This window comes from Eptesicus fuscus, chromosome 20 (assembly GCF_027574615.1).
Source record: "Eptesicus fuscus isolate TK198812 chromosome 20, DD_ASM_mEF_20220401, whole genome shotgun sequence".
NCBI lineage: Eukaryota > Metazoa > Chordata > Mammalia > Chiroptera > Vespertilionidae > Eptesicus > Eptesicus fuscus.
The window spans coordinates 31,766,775-31,786,648 of NC_072492.1; the positions used below are offsets into that span (position 1 = coordinate 31,766,775).

Below are 19,874 nucleotides of genomic sequence, written 5' to 3' on the forward strand. Positions count from 1 at the left end.
GTACAAAATCAAAATGTTAAAAGTGCAGGGAACTATGGATTTATAGTATGCTAGAGTAAAAAAAATGACTTGAACAGATATCTATTTAGTCCATAGGTTTCTAAACTTGTTTTTTTTGTTTTAATCCCCACCCAAGGATATTTTCTCCATTGGTTTTTAGAGAGAATGGAAGGGAAGGAGGGAGAGCAGAGAGAGAGAGAAACATCAATGTGAGAGAGAGTCACACATGGATTGGTTGCCTCCTGCGTGAGCTCCGACCAAGGCTTGAAACCTGCAACCTAGGTAGGTGTCCCCGCCAGGAGTCGAACTTGAGACATTTTGGTTTGAGGGCCTATGCTCTAACCACTGAGCGACCGACCTGAGCTTAAACTAGTTTGTTTTTTGAATAGCATCACCTTTATTTTACCAAATGAAATACTACACCAATCTTGATATATGAAAAAGGATACGTGTGGAGCTTCTTTGGTGGAATGGGGAGTTGGGCCAAAGCCACTTTCTTTGCTCAGCGTCTCTACAGGGGCTCCGGAGGCATGGATCTGCAGGGACCCCCTTTAAAGCTGTCAATCCAGTACAGTGGTGGTGAAGCCCAGTGAGGTGGGGCCACACAGCCCAGACTCAATCCAGGTTTCTTGGTCCCAGGGTAGTGGCTGTTCTAATGCTACTCTAAGTGTGGCAAGTCTTTCTTTCCAGAGAGACATAAAAATGACGAAATGAAGCATCAGAAGAAGCAAAAACTGCCAGAAGTGGCAGCTTGAAAAATAAGCCTAGTCCAACAGTTTCCATTGGGGGAAAATATATTTTATATATATACTTTTAGATTTCAGTCTCCTCTTTCTCCCCACCAATTGTTTTCTCAACTTTCTGTTGGAATACACCAATTTCAGAAAACACCCCTTCTTTTAGTTGTTGTTGTTGTTATTGTTGTTGTTGTGTGTGTGTGTGTGTGTGTGTGTTTGTGTGTGTGTGTGTGTGTTTACCATACTATGGGAAAAAAAATTTTAAATATATATTTATATATATATATATATATTTCATTGATTTTTTTACAGAGAGGAAGGGAGAGGGAGTCAGAAACATTGATGAGAGAGAAACATCGATCAGCTGCCTCCTACACACTCCCCACTAGGGATGTGCCCGCAACCAAGGTACATGCCCTTGACCGGAATCGAACCTGGGACCCTTGAGTCTGCAGGCCGACGCTCTACCCATTGAGCCAAACCTGTTAGGGCTGGAAAAATTTTTTTTAATGACTTGCCTTATAACAAAATGCCCCAAACTAAATGGTGCTACGTTACTTAAAATATAATCATTTTCTGTTGTTCTTTGAAAAGAACTAGATAAAAATTATTTGTAATTACATTGTATAAACATGTTCTATTCTCCTAAAATTCAGTGTATATGTCCTAATATATATTTGTGTTCCTAATCTTATTAAATGCTTCTAAATTGGAAAAGTACTAAATAAAAACTCTTAATACATATTTAAATTCTTGTTCCAAAAAAAAACGGGTTTCCCATAATTTCACATTTTCTATCAATTTCCCATTTTCTTAGAAGAAAATAAAGCTGATAGCCCTTTAAATCCTTTTTGTAAGGAGTAGGATTAAAAAATATACAAAGCGCTGCTAATTGCCTTATATAACCAGTAATCCTTTTACCCAAGGAGTTTATATGCTAATTGCTCCCCTTGATGTAACACCAGGATATAAACATTTATAGATATGAAGTATCAGCTTTAGAAGAGGAAAAAACTGTCTTTATAATTTTTAAAGCTCTAATATTTGGATATAATTATAAAAGCGGTAAGATTGTCACTGAATGAACTTTGAAAGGATGAAAATCCATTCATTCAACAAATATTTGAGTACCTACTATCTTCTCAACAGCTTGGTAGATACTAGTAGAGAAAATAGGATGAAGAAAGATAAGGGAACCAGATGGAACTGAATGAATAAGTAGAAACAATAGCGAAATAAGAAAATATGTAGATTATCCTTGATGAGTTCTAAAAGACAAGCCAGAATGCAAATGTTAATTTTCCATTTTATTTACAGGCATGCATGTAGGGAGTACCGGATTCACAAAGAACTGGATCATCCCAGAATAGTTAAGCTGTACGATTACTTTTCACTGGACACGGACTCGTAAGTGCTGCACCATTTCATCTTAGTAATTAATGCTATTTTCTTGTAGTGTGTTGACTACTTATGGAATAGAGTTTAAATCTGGGCCCAAGAAAAACTCTTTGAGGGAACCAAATATATTTATTTATGGGCAAATAGTCGTATGTGAATTAAGACATCTCTTGGCCACAGGATGTGTGCAGTTGGTGCTATAAATGTTTAACATCCAGTTTGGTGGGAATAATTTGTAATATTTGCCAATTTCTGTGTTATAAATACTCTCAACATATCCAGTTTCAAGCTGTCAATTAAACACACACAGCTTTATTGAAATATAACTTATATACCATGTAGTTCACTTTTTTAAAGCAGCAGTTTTCAACCTTTTTCATCTAATTTCACACATAAACTACTAAAATTCTGTGGTACACCAAAAAAATATATTTTTGCTGATCTGACATTTAAAAATAGGTATAGTTTTTATTCATTCATACCCAACAGCTATTGTGTTGGCTGTTGTCATCTTTTTATTTGACAATCTAAGGGAAAAGAGGTCAGTGTCCCTGACTAAATAGTCAGGTATTGCATGTTTTTAAAATTCTTGTGGCACACCATGTATAATCAATTCAGTGGTTTTTAGTATATTCACAGAATGCACCACCATCTTCATAGTCAATTTTAGAACATTTTCATCACCTCAAAAAGAAACCTTGTACCTTTGTTATCATCTCCCTATTTCTCCACTTCCTACCCCCAGCCCTAAGCAACCACTAATCCACTTTTTGACTCTATAGAGTTCCTGTTCTGGACTTTCATGTGAATGGATCATATAGACGTAGGCTTTTGTGACTGGCTTTTTTCACTTAGTATGATTTTTTTTTCAAGGTTTATCCTTTTTGTGTCATGTATCAGAACTTCCTTTTTATGACCAGATATATTCTATTGTTTAGCCGTAACTGCCTTTTGTTTATCCATTTATTCTACCAGTGGCTTAATAACCAGCTCACAAAATTCCTGGAAATTTAACTGTCAGCTCTCACACAAATTGGTGCTAGCATCCTACTTACATGCACCAGTGAGTGTGGACTATTCAATCGCGTCTCCGTCCCACCCTGGAGACTGATGAACACTGACAGACCTTTCAAGAGTGTTAAAATATAGGTTCATAGCTTTATAAGATGTTAGAATTGGGAGGGATCTCAGTTCAGCCGTCTCATTTTATAGGTGGAGATTTGAGAATCAGAAGTCTAAGATCTTTAATAATTTTGAGTATTGTTATTTCATTACCAGGTATAGGTAAGCTCTAGTACTACCTCTGGGTTTATCCAGCAGTTGAGAAATGTTTCAGCATTTGGAAACATTTTCTTTGTAGGAGTCTGAACCGAGTCAGGAGAACATATTTTGGGTATGGCTTGCAAGTATTCCTCTAGACCCCCAGTGTAATTTTAGGAGTTTTGGCCTGTTCAGGCAGCAGCTATCTCAGAAATTGCTATACAGAGAACCAACCCACATTTAGAAGTGACCTCAAAGAGAGACCACAATTCTGTTTGGGAACATAAACTATCATCTCTGGGATTTCCCATTTCCAGGTGTGTTTAGCATGGATTGGGGTTGAGAAAAATATCTAGGTAGAAGAGAGCAGGTCTCCACAGGGTGGCTTTACTGTTTTGCTTTGAGTAAATCCATTGAACACTAGATAGGACCCTTACCCCTACTCCCCAAAACATAAGTACAAAAACTATTTCAAAGATAATAAATATGATGACTTCGATTATCTGCTGTTTTGAATTGTATACATACTTTAAACTTATCTGAGAAATTGAGTTGAATCTGTGCTATTCTTGAGTTGTTTACTTTGTTCTTCCTGTTGTGTATATGATGAATTTTCATTAACAATAAGTCAGACCAGCATTTTGGAAGGACCAAACCTAGACACAAAAATATTTTAAAGATATAAATATATACTGTATTATGTTATATAATCTATTTTAGGCTATAATACATTTTCTTTTTTTAAATAAAATGTCTCTAATACAAAAAATAAAAAGAAGAAAGACCTCTGTGAGTTGTTTGAGTATTAAAAGAGAGATTTTATTTTCACCTTGCATTTGGGTCAAAGAATAAATCAACTAAGCATGAGAATCCAGATTTCCGTGTCTCAGTTCAGAGAATCTATAAATTTCGGACGTTTTCAAATAGGGTGCTAGTATGTATCATAAGGAGCATAAAGTTGTTGTTCAGTTTGGGATCCCACAAGGCTATGTATGTCCACATTACATTGCATTGCATTTTGAAGGCTTCAAATTGCCCGGAGGCCCATAGTTCAGTCCTGAGTTTGTTTGCTCTCTGGTCTGCTCATTCTTCCCCTGTTCTGCGTCTTAGGTGAGTTGGCCCTTGCAGGCTGTGTTTGTGTGTCAGTTGTTGATGAACTGGGTTCAGCCAATAGGGAGACAGAGATGGTGGGGGATAGAGGACACCCCTCCCTCATTGTGGTTCCACTTTCCCTTGGTGACCCTGGGTTCTGGTTGCACCATCTCCCTCTGGCCCTCTAGCCTTAGGGTGCTAATGGCTTCCTGCTCTAGATGACCTCTGGGGGACCTCACTGGCCAGTTGTCTTCTCAGGTCTTTCATCATCTATGTGTTCAGTTCCCTGAATTAAAGCCTCTTAAGTGATTTTTATTTCCTGGCTAGACCCCGGGTCATACACCCATATTGTCAATCATTTAAAAGGTATTCTTCTCAGGACTACTCAAACCATTCAGGATGCCTTACTTCAGTTTATAACTGCCTTCAAAGATAAACACATGCAATTTTAAATTTGGGTCTGTTTAATGTATTGATATAAGTGAAGGAAGAAAACCCATACTATGTAATAACACATTTGTTAGAACCATAGACACTGTACTTTTATACCTTGTGTTTAGCAAAGAGAAATGGTAGTACTGTATTGTGTCAAACTGCCAGGAGGCATGGTTTGAAATCAATACTTGGGACCGGGGCAAACCTGAGATTTTTTCCTCACTGTCAGCACTCAGGGTCATTGAAAATGTTTGTAGTGAGAACTGTGTATTTGATCACATATGCTTGTTTAGAAATGGGGTGTAGCTTGGATATGTAAAGGAGACCCTTCCATAAAGATACATTGCAGTTGAGGTGTGCCATGTGTGAGCTTTATTTAGCACAACAGATTCCAGTGTCGGGGGGTGTGGAGGCTCCTCACCAAGAGAGTAAGCGGTTTCTTCCTCTGCCCACTCAAGTAGCTAGTACTGAATAAAGAATAGAAGAGTTTTTTTTTTAAGGAACAAAGAAGAAAGGAGAAGCTAATTACCTGAAGTTTTCACTGGGACTGGTTTAGTTAGTCTTAATCTGCTTGCTCTCATCTCGCGGTCAAATGTTGGTTTATTTGTCTTTAGGTTTTGTACAGTATTAGAATACTGTGAGGGAAATGATCTGGACTTCTACCTGAAACAGCACAAATTAATGTCGGAGAAAGAGGCCCGATCCATTATCATGCAGATTGTGAATGCTTTAAAGTACTTAAATGAAATAAAACCTCCCATCATACACTATGACCTCAAACCAGGTATGTCTAACTTTTAGGAGACAGTATTGGTGGCTTTTCTTTGGTCTTATAAATGACTTAATTTTATAAAGTGAGAGAATTTGACAGGAGCCAGGAAGGCTAAAACCATCTGACTTTAGATGGCTTGAGTAGGTGTGGGAATAGAAGAGCCCTGGCCACAAAGCACTGGGTTTAGGAGGGCGGGTCATAATAAATGCTCCAGAGAAACAATGCCCTGTCTTTAGAGCCCAGGCAGTTCATGATGTCAGCCCGATGAGGAAAGAACTGCTCGCTTTGTTTTTTCCCATTACTCACACTGCATAGTAGTTCCTCTACTCCAGGTCTCTTTGATAAGTGCTCGAAATTAACAACTTATTTTGCACATTAAGTTCCGAGCAGAGTTTTTCATCTTTTTGTGTGGTTACTATCTAACTTGGATAGTCATCAACAAAGAGTAGAGGGTAGTTGGACTTCTTGCCTCTACTCTTTGTTGACGTCTGCATGTGTCGCTGTGGACAGCTCCATCCAGCTTAGCTTTGGTGTTAGGAAGGGGATTCCCATTTACCTCCTGGTGTGGCACAGTTGTAAAGCTTGCTTTCCTCTTCTGGTAGCTACATATTAACTCTCACGACTCATTATGCTTTAATGTTCTAATACAGTTCACATGACTAAAAAAATCCATTACGATGAAGTGCTTTTTTTAAAGAGTGGCCTTTGTGTGCTCGGGTTTTCCATCACTGAGTCCAATACGTTTTCCTGCCTTAGGAGCTGTAGGTGGCACTGTGGTACTATCTTTGATTCCCTTGTATGTTTTCTTTGACAACCCCTCCCTCCCCAGATGAATGTTCTAAACACCGTGGGTTAGAGATCTTTACTGAAAGTTCAGATGAAACTTTCCCACAATTTTTGACCAACTGTACAAGTGATATTTTACTTTGGCGAGTTATAATTTATTTCCACTGCTCACAGTGGTGGTTTTAGAACATTAAGCAGGTGATTCTTGGAAAATAGAAGGTTGCAGCCAGACACTGAGGACTCTTCCCCCGCATTCAGAGTCCAGATCTCATTTTATTCTGGGGATTGAGATGTTTGGTATTGCGTGCAGGACGTTGAGTTCAGATGTCTCCTTCTTGTCTGTTATTACTTGGCTTTTTCTCTTAATTGGTAAGTCTCTTTTTATTCATGAAGATTTTTATCTTTTTAGGTAATATTCTTTTAGTAAATGGTACAGCGTGTGGAGAGATAAAAATCACAGATTTTGGTCTTTCCAAGATCATGGATGATGACAGCTACAATTCAGTGGATGGCATGGAGCTCACGTCACAAGGTGCTGGTACTTATTGGTAGGTATCTGGGAGATCTGCCAGGTTGGCTGGTGGTGTGGCTGTGCTATACTGAAGTGTTGATAATTAATAGTTAATATCTATATCCTTTCTGCTTGGGCAGTAATGCTATAAATATAAACCAAAGCATATTTTCCTTCCCAAAAGTTACTGTCTTTTCAGCGGTTTGACTTTTATATTTATACTAGAGGCCCAGTGCACGAATTCGTAGTGGGGGTCCCTTAGCCCAGTCTGCACCCTCTCCAATCTGGGACCCCTCGGGGGATGTCCGACTGCCGGTTTAGGGATCGGGCCTAAACCGGCAGTCGGACATCCCTCTCGTAATATGGGACCACTGGCTCCCAACTGCTCACCTGCCTGCTGGCCTGATCCCCCTAACTGCTTTCCCCTACCGGCCTGATTTCCCTAACTGCTCTCCCCTGTTGGCATGATCCCCCTAACTGCTCTCCCCTGCTGGCCTGATCCCCCTAACTGCTCTCCCCTACCGGCCTGACCCCCCTAACTGCTTTCCTCTGCCGGCCTGATCCCTAACTGCTCTCCCCTGCCAGCCTGATCCCCCTAACTGCTCTCCCCTACCAGCCTGATCTCCCTAACTGCTCTCCCCTGCCAGCCTGATTGCCCCTAACTGCCTCTGCCTTGGCCCCACCACTGTGGTTTTGTCCGGAAGGTCGCCTGGAAGATGTCTGGTCTAATTAGCATATTACCCTTTTATTAGTATAGATTTATGTCTTAATATTTCTTTCCTTTCTTGAAAACCATTGAGAGAGATTATGTGTGGTCAGGTGTATGAGTTGGGTGTTTCCTCCTTAGGGTCGGCCCTAGTGAGTAGGTAGAGAAAGAGGTTGCTCATTTGTTTATCAAGAATGGCCCTAAATTCTTTTCAGTACAAATGCAGGTCTCTCTCTTCAGGGGTTAATGGGCTGAAGGATTTGTTTCCAGAGTTGCCCGAGGATGATGGATTCTCAAGAACTAAGGAATTCTGAAGATCAGTATGTAAAGTAATCAGGATGTAAAAAGCAACCCTTAAAATCTAAACAGGAAAAAGTTTGCAGTTTGCCAAAAAATTTATCCATCTCTCTCAGCCATATTCTAAAAAGTTTTGAGCCACGTTTTCCCCCATCTGTTGTCTCTCATCTCTCCCCAACCACTCTACCCCAGCTGTCTGTTCTATGACCATCCTACTTCTGCCTAGCATGATTTTTGACAGCGAGAACCATACAAGATACCTGTAGCTCAGACATTTAACTTTGTTTTTGTAAATGTGTGTTAACAGAGCTGCCTTTTCACATCTGTGTGATTCTGAACATGAAGGAAGCTTCCAGTAGCAGCACAAAGGGATGGGGAACACATGCTCTTTTATCCCAGTGTCAGTTGGTAGATCACTTATGTTTGAGTCTAAAGATTAGTTAGTGACTGCCTGGGAATGAAGGTATTGATCTGAAGCAGACAGAGAAGAGTGGGGGAATATCTTTTACAACATGTAGGATCGGCCCCGTTCTCATCAGTCTGATCATATTTAAGTTATGTGCATTAAAGAATCAATCAAATCCTGCTTTAAAAAAACTCACAAAATTTCTAATGTTTCTCATTGTGGAGATGGTATCTATCATGAAAATTAGTCATTAAATTAAAACTTTTGAGATTCCAGGTTTAAAATAGAAGCTACAGTTACAGTGTGTATTCACTATGGTGGTTATTGTGGGTGAGTGTTCCTGTCACTAAATGATACAGAAATATCTGCTGTTGGAAATTTTGGAAACAGATCTATACCTTTGCTGTATAAATTCACTGGAACTTAAATTTGAGCTTTTTGTTTGATAGTGTGTTCTTTTTTTTCACGTTTAATTAGGTTTCTCATTGCTACCTATTGCCATATTTGCTAAGCTATAAAAATTCAGTGGTTGGAATTTAAATAAAAATTATATGGTGTTTGGGATTTGCTTCAAGGCAATCTGAGGAGAAGTGGAGAGGGATGTATATAAATAAGGACTCACTGAGTGTTGGTAGGAGGTGTTTTGTTGTTGTTTTTTTATAGTAAACAGCAAGGTAGAGAGGGGCTACTGAGAAAATTAAATTTTATGGATTTCTATGAAAGTTTAAAAAGTCTCCATATTGATAGAAACATTGTCATAATCACTATCCTCAATATATCATCCTCTATAATGTCCCAGAGAGCTGCAAAATAGACAGGAGGACATAATTCTAAGTGACTATGTGGTATTTGGTTGTTCTAGAATTATTCTACATTAAATACTACTTTTAAGTAAGTGACCTGTAGGCTAGGCCTTGAGAAGCATTTTTCTCTGAGGATTATATCGTCATGGAATATGCAGCTGTTTTGTTTTGTTTTAATTTTTAGTGTAGTGTCATAGAACTGTCATCTACTCTTCCTCCCAAAGTCCTTGATAGGGAATCAGAATGCTTATTATTTTCAGTATTTGGGGGAAGAACTAGTTTATTTCTTCATTTACAGATGGAGGAAACTGAGACCTAGAAAGTGATTTGCCAGACTTCTATTAAGTGGCAATGTCTTTTGTATTCTAAATATTTGGCTAAATTATTACTCTGCATATAGACAAGTTCAACAACATCTGTTCTTCCCCACCACCTCCACAAAAAAGTTATAAATACATTAAAATGATCATTTAGAATAAAAATTCTATTTGTTATATATCTAATAGCATATATAAAACTAGGGAAGATTTTAGCACTTGGAAGAGCTGTTTTTATTTTATTTCATATATTTAATATATATTTTTATTGATTTCAGAAAGGAAGGGAGAGGTAGAGGGAGAAACATCAATGATGAGAAAGAATCATTGATCGGCTGCCTCCTGCACGCCCCGCACTGGGGATCAAGCCCGCAACCCAGGCATGTGCCCTTGGCCAGAATCGAACTCGGGACCCTTCAGTCCACAGGCCTAATGCTCTATCCACTGAACCAAACCGGCTAGGGCGAGCTGTTTTTAAAATAAATTATTTTTTCTATATTGTTTCTGTGCCATTTCCCCCCTCTTTGTGATTTCTATATCTGTATTTTTATTTCTCAATGTGTGTTTTGGCTAAAAATTTTTATTGTGAAATAGTAATCTAGGCCAGTCATCTTAATCATCCGAAAATGTCTGTTAAAAATAATAAATGAGAAACAACATGAAACTAAACTTCTTTTTAAAAAAGAAGAAAGCCCATCATCTGAACATTTTCTGCCTCTTAACTCTTGTGGTCCCCTTCAAGGTATAAATTTAGATTTTTATACCAAAGCATAGCAAGCTTTCAAATAGTTTCACAAAATTGATTTTGCCAGCATGAAATCTGCAGAAATCAATCTGTTATCTTCTACAGAATTCCACCTTCCAGCTGTGCCATGGCAATGAGTAGAAGCATATTTGTTTGGTTTCCTAAATGCCAAGAGGCACTTACCTTCCGTACCATACAATTTGGTGTGGTTGGCTGTCCAGCTAGTCTTTTTAGAGGCCAGGGGTGGATGGGGAGGGAAGGAATTCAGATGAGGATTGAGTTGTTCTAACAAGTAGTTTGTTTAGCTTTTTTTGCACTGTTAGTCTTCTAGTAATCCCCTGATCGCCCTTAAAGTGGGAAATATAAAATATCTTTTGATAATACGGACTTCAGTGCCACTATTGATTATATATTGTAGTTATTTCCAGTCCAGATTACCCAAAGAAACTACATTAAGAAGAGAGCCATTCTCCTCAGAGAGCCATTCTTCTGGGTCCTGAAATCATTGGGACTTTTAAAATAGTTTTTTTTACCAACATCTTCAGCCAATATGAAAGGAAACTGATACCACCTCTAGTTAGATTTAATGTTTGTTGATGCAGCTGTTATAAAAGGGAGTGCACATCATTTATGGCCCCCACCCCTTAAACCGTTGTTGAATGATACTTATATTAGGGACAGCCCTGGGAAAGGAGGCTGGAGTGGGTGAAATAGGAACCAAAAAGAATATTTACGTCACTCAGTGAGTAGAGAAATGTATTTTAAGTTTTCATAGGACATTACTGCCTTATTTTAGAGTGTCTTTTCATCAACTTTCTCCAGGTAGGTCTAAGTTGCTTTTTCAGCTGTTAAAATTCAGATATTTTCATTTCCAACAAGGTGTTTACCTTTGCCTGTACATGTCTTAGATTTATACAGTTATTTTTCTGAGAATTCTTATTTCCCTCTTTTCCCAGGTATTTACCACCAGAGTGTTTTGTGGTTGGGAAAGAACCACCAAAGATCTCAAATAAAGTTGATGTCTGGTCAGTGGGTGTGATCTTCTACCAGTGTCTTTATGGAAGGAAGGTAAGGAAGAAGGTCAGATGTTTTGGATTAACTTCTGTCTTGGGTGATACATGTACAAAGTGGTATGGTGCGGATTATTCTCTTGGGGTTAATCATTGGATTATACAAAACGGAATCTTGAAAGTTGTGGTTTGAACAAAATACAGAATAATAATAGCTTTATGTATAAGCAGAAATTTTTGACCCTGAAGCACTTAATGAATTCTGCTGGGACTCATGTGGAAAACATGTATTTTTTGCTGTTCTCAATTAGGTCCAAGATGTTTTGGTTCTAATAATGTGGTATAGGGAATTATGTGAAGTAGTTTATTAAAGTATACAATCTTCCCAGGAGCCATTCTTAAGGGTCCCCAAACTTGAAACTTGAAATATTGGCAGGGTCCTTTATTCCCAACCACCCCATTAGTTAAAGCTATTATTAATAAAAGCATGCTTTATATTTCTCTACTGGGAGGTGGTATCAGAAAGTATTCATTGTCTGTTACCTCTGGTCAAAGTGACATATCATTAGAACAAGTAATAACCTAGGTAGTAAAGTATAACCTAGTGAATTTTCACACTTGTTTTTTCCTTGTGAGCACACTATCTTATAAATGTGTGTATTAGGATCCAGCTGTGTATTCCTACTCATATTTCTGCTGTCAGTGTGTTTGTATGTTTTAGTGCTCTCCTTAGGCTGTGGGTATAAGCCATTTGGGAGTTCTGCAACTCTCCTGGACTCTTAGTATTTTGGTTACAATCCCCAGACCGAGCTCCTTTTTAACTTCCTTTTTAACTTCTTGTTTTCTTTATTTATCCCACTTCTCTAATCAGGAAGCTATTCAGAACTAGGAGGGGTTAATTATTACGGTACTTATACTCTGATAATGTGGAAGTGTTGAGCTTTTAATTCAGATTTCAGCTTCCTCTTTAACTTCTTGATTTCTTTGTTTATTTATCCCACTTCTCTAATCAGGAAGCTATTCAGAACTAGGAGGGGTTAGTTATCACTTATATTCTGTAATGTGGAAGTGTTGCCGAGAGTGGTGGCAGAGGTTATCCAGGAAGAGTTGTTTTGTGATCTGTCAGTAGAAACACTGTAGAAGTGACACTTGGACTTAACCTAATTTTTCAGAGTTTACTAGAAAATGGCAGTTTGAGGCACAAATAAAGCCACTAAGTAGCCCCAATTCTGTGTTGTTGTTTTTTAAAATATATTTTTATTGATTTCAGAGAGGAAGGGAGAGAGAGAGAGACATCAATGATGAGAGAGAACCACCAATCGGCTGCCTCCTGCATGCCCCCCACTAGAGACCGAGCCCCTAACCCAGGCATGTGCCCTTGACTGGAATCGAACCCTGGACCCTTCAGTCCACAGGCCAATGCTCTATCCACTGAGCCAAACTGTCTAGGGCTTGTTTTTTGTGCCTCCCCGCCCCCAAGTCTGACCTTACCCCTTCTACTCTTTCACTTTTCTCTCTCTTTTTATCTGTGTCTTGGGCCTGCTAGTATCACACATGTATTGCTTAAGCCTGCATGTATCACTCAGGACAAAAGAGGTTGCTGGTTCCTGCTCTGCATCTTCTTTTTCTTTGCTGTAAGCAAAGCTTAGCAGAGGATGACACAGCAGATCTGCCCCTGGTTTCCACTCTGCCTTAACCTAGATGTTGGACTGTGAGCAAGTCATTTAAGCTCTGAGTCTTTTGTACCCTTTATCTATAAAAATGAGAGAGTTCAAGGAGATTATCTCCAAAGTTCCCTATAGCAATTCTCATTAGGATGTCTTCTCCGTTCCTCCCAGGAATTTTGAATTGTTCTCTTTTGTTTTAACCAGAGGCCCACCTTTGTTTATTTTTATTTTTATATGACAGCCTTTTGGCCATAACCAGTCCCAGCAAGACATTCTGCAAGAAAATACTATTCTTAAAGCTACTGAAGTGCAGTTTCCGCCAAAGCCAGTAGTAACACCTGAAGCAAAGGTAAGTTCTGACCAAACTGGCCAGCAGAAATGACTGCTTTGCTTTTTGTATTATTTCTATGGGCAATAGTGGATGGGTTTTTAGTACAAAATTTAAGTATTAAAACACCCTCTTCCTTCCAAATGTGTATTTCTCTAACCTCTACCCTTCTCTCCTCCCACAACAAGTATTTATTGAGTGCCTATTAAACAGTAGACAGTGCAGAAGAAACTGTGAATGTGTAAACAATGAACTACAGCCCAGCCGGCGTGGCTCAGTGGTTGAGCATCGACCCGTGAACCAGGAGGTTGCCTGTTCCAATTTCGGGTCAGGGCACATGCCTGGGTTGCGGGCTTGATCCCTAGTGTGGGGTGTGCAGGAGGCAGCCAATCCATGATTCTCTCTCATCGATGTTTCTGTCTCTCCGTCTCTGTTCCTCTCTGAAATCAACAAAAAAATATATTTTTTTAAAAGTGAACTACACAGATAAGGTCCCTGCCCTTAAGGAGTTTGCATCCCACTAGTTGAGGCAAACAATAACTAAAAATGATACATTCATTTTAATGGTGATAAATGTTATGAAGAAAATAAATCAGAGTAAGGGGTTGGAGAAGTGGGAACCCCTTTTTTGATGGCATGATCAGGGAAGGCCTCAGTGATGATGTGAGGTTTTGAGCAGTTTTGAATGATGTGAAGGTGGGGGACCATGTACAGATTATTATGAGCAGAGAAAAGTGAGTAAAGCTTAGATGTGAGTGTGAGCTTAGCAGGTCCACAGTGAGGACAGAGCAGAGGGGAGAGTGGTAGGAGAGACAGCAGGGCAGATTGTGGACTGATGGAAAGCAGTTGAAGGTTTTAATCAGGGCAACTTTGTGATCAGATTGCTGTTTCAAAAGCCTTTACTGGCAGCTATGTAGAGAGAAAATTCAAAATGTAAAAGTTTATTTGACTAGTGTCCAGCACAAGAAAACCTATTTAATTCTAGTTCCAGATATTTCACTAAGGTAAGATTTTTTTTGTTTGTTTTTTTCTTTCAATCCTCCACCTGATGATATGCAAGAGAGGGGAAGGGAGAGAGAGAGAGAAATATTGATGTGAGAAAGAACATTAATTGGTTGCCTTCCGTATGTGCCCTGACCAACCGGGGATCAAACCCACAAGCTAGGTATGTGCCTCCATGGGAATGGAACCCACAGCATTTTGGTATAAGGGATGATGCTCCAACCAATTGAGCCACACTGGCCAGGGCAAGAAAGGCTTATTTTTTAATTGATTTTAGAGAGAGGAAAGGAGAGGAGGAGAGACAGAGAGAGAAAGAAAAATATCAATGTGAGAGAAACATTGATTGACTGCCCCCTGCATACCCCTCCTGGGGATCGAGCTCACTACCAGGGGCATATTCCCTGACTAGGAATAGAACCAGCAACTTTTTGGTATATGGGGCGCTCAACCAATTGAGCCACACCGGCCAGGGCAAAAGGTTTATTTTTAAAGACCAAGGATCATTATGTTCACTTCTGTGAATTTGTTTTTATCTTACAAATGCTTTAATCAAGTAATTACCTCTAGATGTCCTTTATTTTGAAAAACAGGATTGGTTTATACTTTTGTGTTTTATGAATTAAACATGGGGGGAATAGAAAAGCAATTATTTCATATTTTAGATTTTTAAAAATAGACTTTATTTTTTAGAACAATTTTAGATTCACAACAAATTTGAGTGGAAAATAGAGTTACCATACATTCCCTCCCTTCCCCCCGCCCCACACACAGCCTTTCCCACTGACAACAGCCTGCACTAGCACAGTACATTTGTTAAAAATAAGTGAAACTCCGTGGAAATGCCATTATCACCCTCAAGTAAAGTATGGACTTTGGATGATGGCATTTTAGATTTTTAAAAATTGATTCACTTATTTAAAATAATTATAAGACTTTAATTAAAAAGAATTGTCTGGTGAAAAAGATAGATCATCTACTTCTTGAAGAACAGACTACCTAGCCTTTCATACCTAGTGCCAAGGAAACCTCTGTGTTTGTAGTAAATTAGGATTATAATCAAACCCAACTCACAGGGTGTCTTTATGTCTTTATGTCTCTTGGGGAGACAAGTCCTATCCCGGTTTTCCTTTACTACTTAGTTATGTGTCCTCTCGTTTGCTTAACGATCTTTTGGAGAAGAACAAGATACACAGGGGAGGCATTTACCAATCTGTGGCACATTGTGGTGTTAGTGTTGGTCGCCTCACCCTGCCTGTGGCAGTAGTCATTACAATTCCCACTTCCTCAGAAAGGTCACGTGAGGCCATGGATTATAGATGCAGGACCATGAATGTAGATTGTTCCCATGCAAACCAGCCAAGGCAAAGAGAGTTTTTTGTGTTGGTCTCTGTGCTTTGGGGGCAGAGGTATTTAGATGTCATGCCCATTCCCCCTCAGGAATGGCTCATCCACCTCCATCTGGGAAGGAGTCAGTGACCACAGAGAGGTCCTGCTGCCAGTGCGCCTCCTCCCTTGCTCTTCTCCGGGTCTGCATGGCAGGTCCAGGAAGGGCTCTGGCAGCTGCTAGGGAACCTTGGGTTTCCCTCTTGGGGCACCCGGTTACCTGCTTCAGGCTTGCTTCAAGAAACTTTTCTTTCAGGCATTTATTCGGCGATGCTTGGCCTACCGAAAGGAGGACCGCATCGATGTCCAGCAGCTGGCCTGTGATCCCTACTTGCTGCCTCACATCCGAAAGTCGGTCTCCACAAGTAGCCCTGCTGGAGCTGCTATTGCATCAACCTCTGGGGTGTCCAATAACAGTTCTTCGAATTGAGACCCACTCCTAGGCCACAGACTGTTCAACACACACAGTGGACAAATGGCATTCAGCAGCGGGTTTGGAACATAGCGAATCCGAATGGATCTCATGAAACCTGTACCAGGTGCTTTTATTTTCTTGCTTTTTTCCCATCCATAGAGCATGACAGCATCGATTCTCATTGAGGAGAAACCTTGGGCACCTCTGGCCAGGCCTCGTAGGAAAAGGCCCCGCCCGAGGTTCCGGCGTCAACGGCCACTGCGTGTGGCTGCTCTGAGTGAGGAAAAAAATTAAAAAGAAAAACTGGTTCCATGTACTGTGAACTTGAAAACATGCAGACTCAGGGGGGTCCCTGATGCAGTGCTTCAGATGAAGAATGTGGACTTGAAAATACAGACTGGGCTAGTCCAGTGTCTATATTTAAACTTGTTCTTTTCTTTTAATAAAGTTTAGGTAACATCTCCTGAAAAGCTTGTAGCACAAAGGCTCAGCTGAGGATGGTGTTTGACTTCGGAGGAAAAAAGTTGCTATTGCCCGTTAAAGGCACTAGAGTTAGTGTTTTATCCCTAAATAATTTCAATTTTTAAAAACATGCAGCTTCCCTCCCCCCTTTTTTATTTTCAAAGAATACATTTGGTCACAAAGTGAAACCCGTATTAGCAAGTACGTGGCAATGTTCATTCCAATCAGATGCAGCTTCCTCCTCCGTCTGGTCTCCTGTGTGCAATTGCTTCCCTCGTGTCAGTAGGGAAATTGAGTGGGAGTACTGAGATGTGTGGGCTTTTGCCATTGGACAAAGAATGAGGTTAGAAGACTGCAGCTTGGGCCTCTCTAGGTTTTCAACTATTTCTTCACAATTTGAACACTTGACGGTTGTCCCTTTTAATTTATTTGAAGTGCTATTTTTTTAAATAAAGGTTCATCTGTCCATGCAGTCCTCTTGGATTCTCTGAATGTAGTAACTATCGCAACTGTTCCAAAGTCAGGCAGAAAACGGGCTGGGGAGCCAAATCCAATGCCCCAGGGATCAGGAGTTCCTACCCACAGTCTCTGTGTGCTCGCTAAATGGTGCACATTACTTGTTAGCCACAATATTAAAACTCGATCAGCACATAAGCTTTCCTCTATTAGATCTTTTGGCAGGAAATAACCTCCAACCTCTAAATTTTGTGGGTGTGTGCTGGTGTGTGTCTCTGTGTGCATGTGCACACGTACTTTGTCTAACTCACTTTAATAGATGCACTAAGTGGAGGTAAAACATAATCTCAAGGGAAATAGGTATTTCAAATATGAACAAATATGAACTCTTTTTGGAACTAATGTTTTTTTTAATGTGGCTGTTTCTGAGATGTGATCAACTGAAGATGGAGCTAAAATGGGAGCTGCGTGGCCCTACCGTGCCCTTGAAACAGCAGAGCACTCTGCAGTGGAGAGAGGAGGCCAGAGCCCGAACATGTGGTAGCCAGCTTGGAATGTTACTGACATATGTGGCAAAAGGGCTCAGCCAGAAATATTTAAAGATGCAGCACTCAGGCATGCGAGTTCCCTGGGCAGGGGGAGGGGAGTCAGGAAGGGTAGAGAGCGCTCAACTAACTCAAGACTCTAGTGTTTCTATTATATGTGATAAATGCCATTGGTGACATGTTTTTAGGGCCTTTGTTTGTTCTGTGAACCTGCCCCTCACCCCAGTATCAGGCCATCTTAAGGGAAGCAGAGTTCCAAATTGGAGAGAGGCATGTGGGCAGGTAACATCCTGTGGACTCTGAATGGAAGGAAGTCAGCCCCAGAGCCCTTGGTGCCGCCAGCTTTCTAAAGCTGTTTTATTGCAATGTATATTTATACACATGTGCACATAAACACACAAATATCTGTGCACACGTGTGTGTAAAATACCTTTTTTAACCATTACAATCAAGCTGCAAAGCAAAGAGTACTCAGGGGATTTCAAAGGTTGAGCACAATGCCAAAAGGATGGTGTCTGCACATGAAGAGATGGATGAAGTTGACACTAGATTTGAATTTACTCCAAATATTAAATTCTGCTCCTTTTTTCCTCCCTCTCAGTAATCTTGTAAAAATTTTTAACTTTTTTAGCAGTTGAAGAAATGCTGCATCTTGAAGCTTTCCCTCTAACTTCCTGCCTCCTTTTCCCCCACGGGCTAAAGGAAGCTGCAGGACTTGACTTACCTTTTCTACCTGGTCCTGAAGAAGGGATGCCCTCGCTCCTTGCTTTCCTTGAGTCTAGGGCCTGGTTGAAGCTGCCTGGGCTCGACTGAGTTTGGGCCAGGCCTCTCCACTGCATGGACCAGCCCCAGAAAACATGCAGAATGTTGACCTTTACCAGACTTTTAAATAGCCAATGAAATCACCAAGTGGGGTTCTTCCACGATATATTTTGTTAATATGGGTTTCACTTTTTCCAAGGATAATCCCTTATTGCCATGATGTTGATTTACTTTAAACAGTGATTTTTTTAAATGTGTATTAATTTGTAATGAAATCCAGCCAGACTGTTTTGGCCTTTCCCAATCTGGGGGGTGGGGAGGATATTAAAATAAGTTTTAAGAAGTGAATTTCCCAGCCTCTTGATTTTACTCTAGTTCAAACAGTCCTTACCATCTAGGGTATAGCTAGGGAGCCCTGGCAGCTGGCTGAGACCCAGTGGAAATCACAGGCATGATGGGAATGTGTTGATTCGTGCAACACCTTTTGCACCTCGGATGTGCTAACAGCTATGCTTCTGGGTGGGAATATAGCAGTGAGCAGACAGGGAAGGCACAGCCATCAGTTCACAATCCAGGGGTGAAGGCACTGGGCCCCAGGAAGGGATGGAATATGGGAGTCTGAGGGGAAGGAATTGGGCTCTGAATTATCCATTGTGAGACGGGCAGCTTTAAAGTGGGGATTCACCATTGAGAGCCATATGCACCCCACTTCTGTGGCTGATCTGAACACATCTGCTATATTTTTAGGTTTGTTTCCCTGTTTCCTGCTAGTCCAGGAAAGACAGGTTTTCCTCCAACTGAGAAGATTAGCAGTCAAGGAGCTCTTGTGTTGCTTAATTTAGAAAATAGCTCTCTTTAAACATAGTAAATATAGTCTCCTATAATCTTAGAGCCAGAAGCGAGCTGCAGGTCCAGCTCCTTGCTTCTAAGAAGGCAAAGTTTACTACTAGCTTGACCCACCTTGGTGATTTTTTTCTTTTTTTCTGAGAATCCTTCCCCCCCCCCCCCCCCGTATTCATCATCCTAATTGCCCAAGCTCTCTTTGTTTGTAATTTAAATCTGCCTGGGGTAAGAGGGGTGGGGGCATGGTTCACAGCTACTTGGGGTACTGGGAATCCCTCTTCCTAAAATGAGCTGTTCTGTCTTGTCTTATGGCAGAATTACCTAGTGGTCAAGAGCCTGGGCTTTAGAATTAGGTTCACATCCCACCTCTGCAAGCTTCTGGGGTAGCTCCTCGCATGATTTTATTACAGAGTAGAAATAAGGTTTGTAAAGTACCTGATACATAAGAGGGAAATTTTAAAAAATGGGGTTTAAAAGGATCACAAGAGCCCAGCCGACGTGGCTCAGTGGTTGAGCTTCTACCTATGAACCAGGATGTTATGGTTCGATTCCCAGTCAGGGCACATGCCCCGGTTGCGGGCTCGATCCTCAATGTGGGGCATGCAGGAGCAGCCAATCAGTGATTCTCATCATTGAAGTTTCTATCTCTTCTCTCTTCCTCTCTGAAATCAATAAAAAATATTTTGAAAATAAATAAATAAAAAGATCACAAAATCCAGTAAGTGGGATTGCTGGT

The 19,874-nt window shown here is 40.4% G+C and overlaps 1 protein-coding gene across 1 annotated transcript in view; it reads left to right on the plus strand.

The window, feature by feature from the left end:
* Positions 1–18,643, plus strand: part of TLK2 (tousled like kinase 2) — an 81,649-nt gene extending 63,006 nt beyond the window's left edge. Inside the window, exons 17-22 of the mRNA XM_008149451.3 lie at positions 2,055–2,144; positions 5,537–5,706; positions 6,890–7,028; positions 11,222–11,333; positions 13,184–13,291; positions 15,912–18,643. Coding sequence (XP_008147673.1) covers positions 2,055–2,144; positions 5,537–5,706; positions 6,890–7,028; positions 11,222–11,333; positions 13,184–13,291; positions 15,912–16,085 — 793 coding nt within the window. The 3' untranslated portion in view covers positions 16,086–18,643. The remainder of the gene's footprint in view (positions 1–2,054; positions 2,145–5,536; positions 5,707–6,889; positions 7,029–11,221; positions 11,334–13,183; positions 13,292–15,911) is intronic.
* Positions 18,644–19,874: the final 1,231 nt, after the last annotated feature.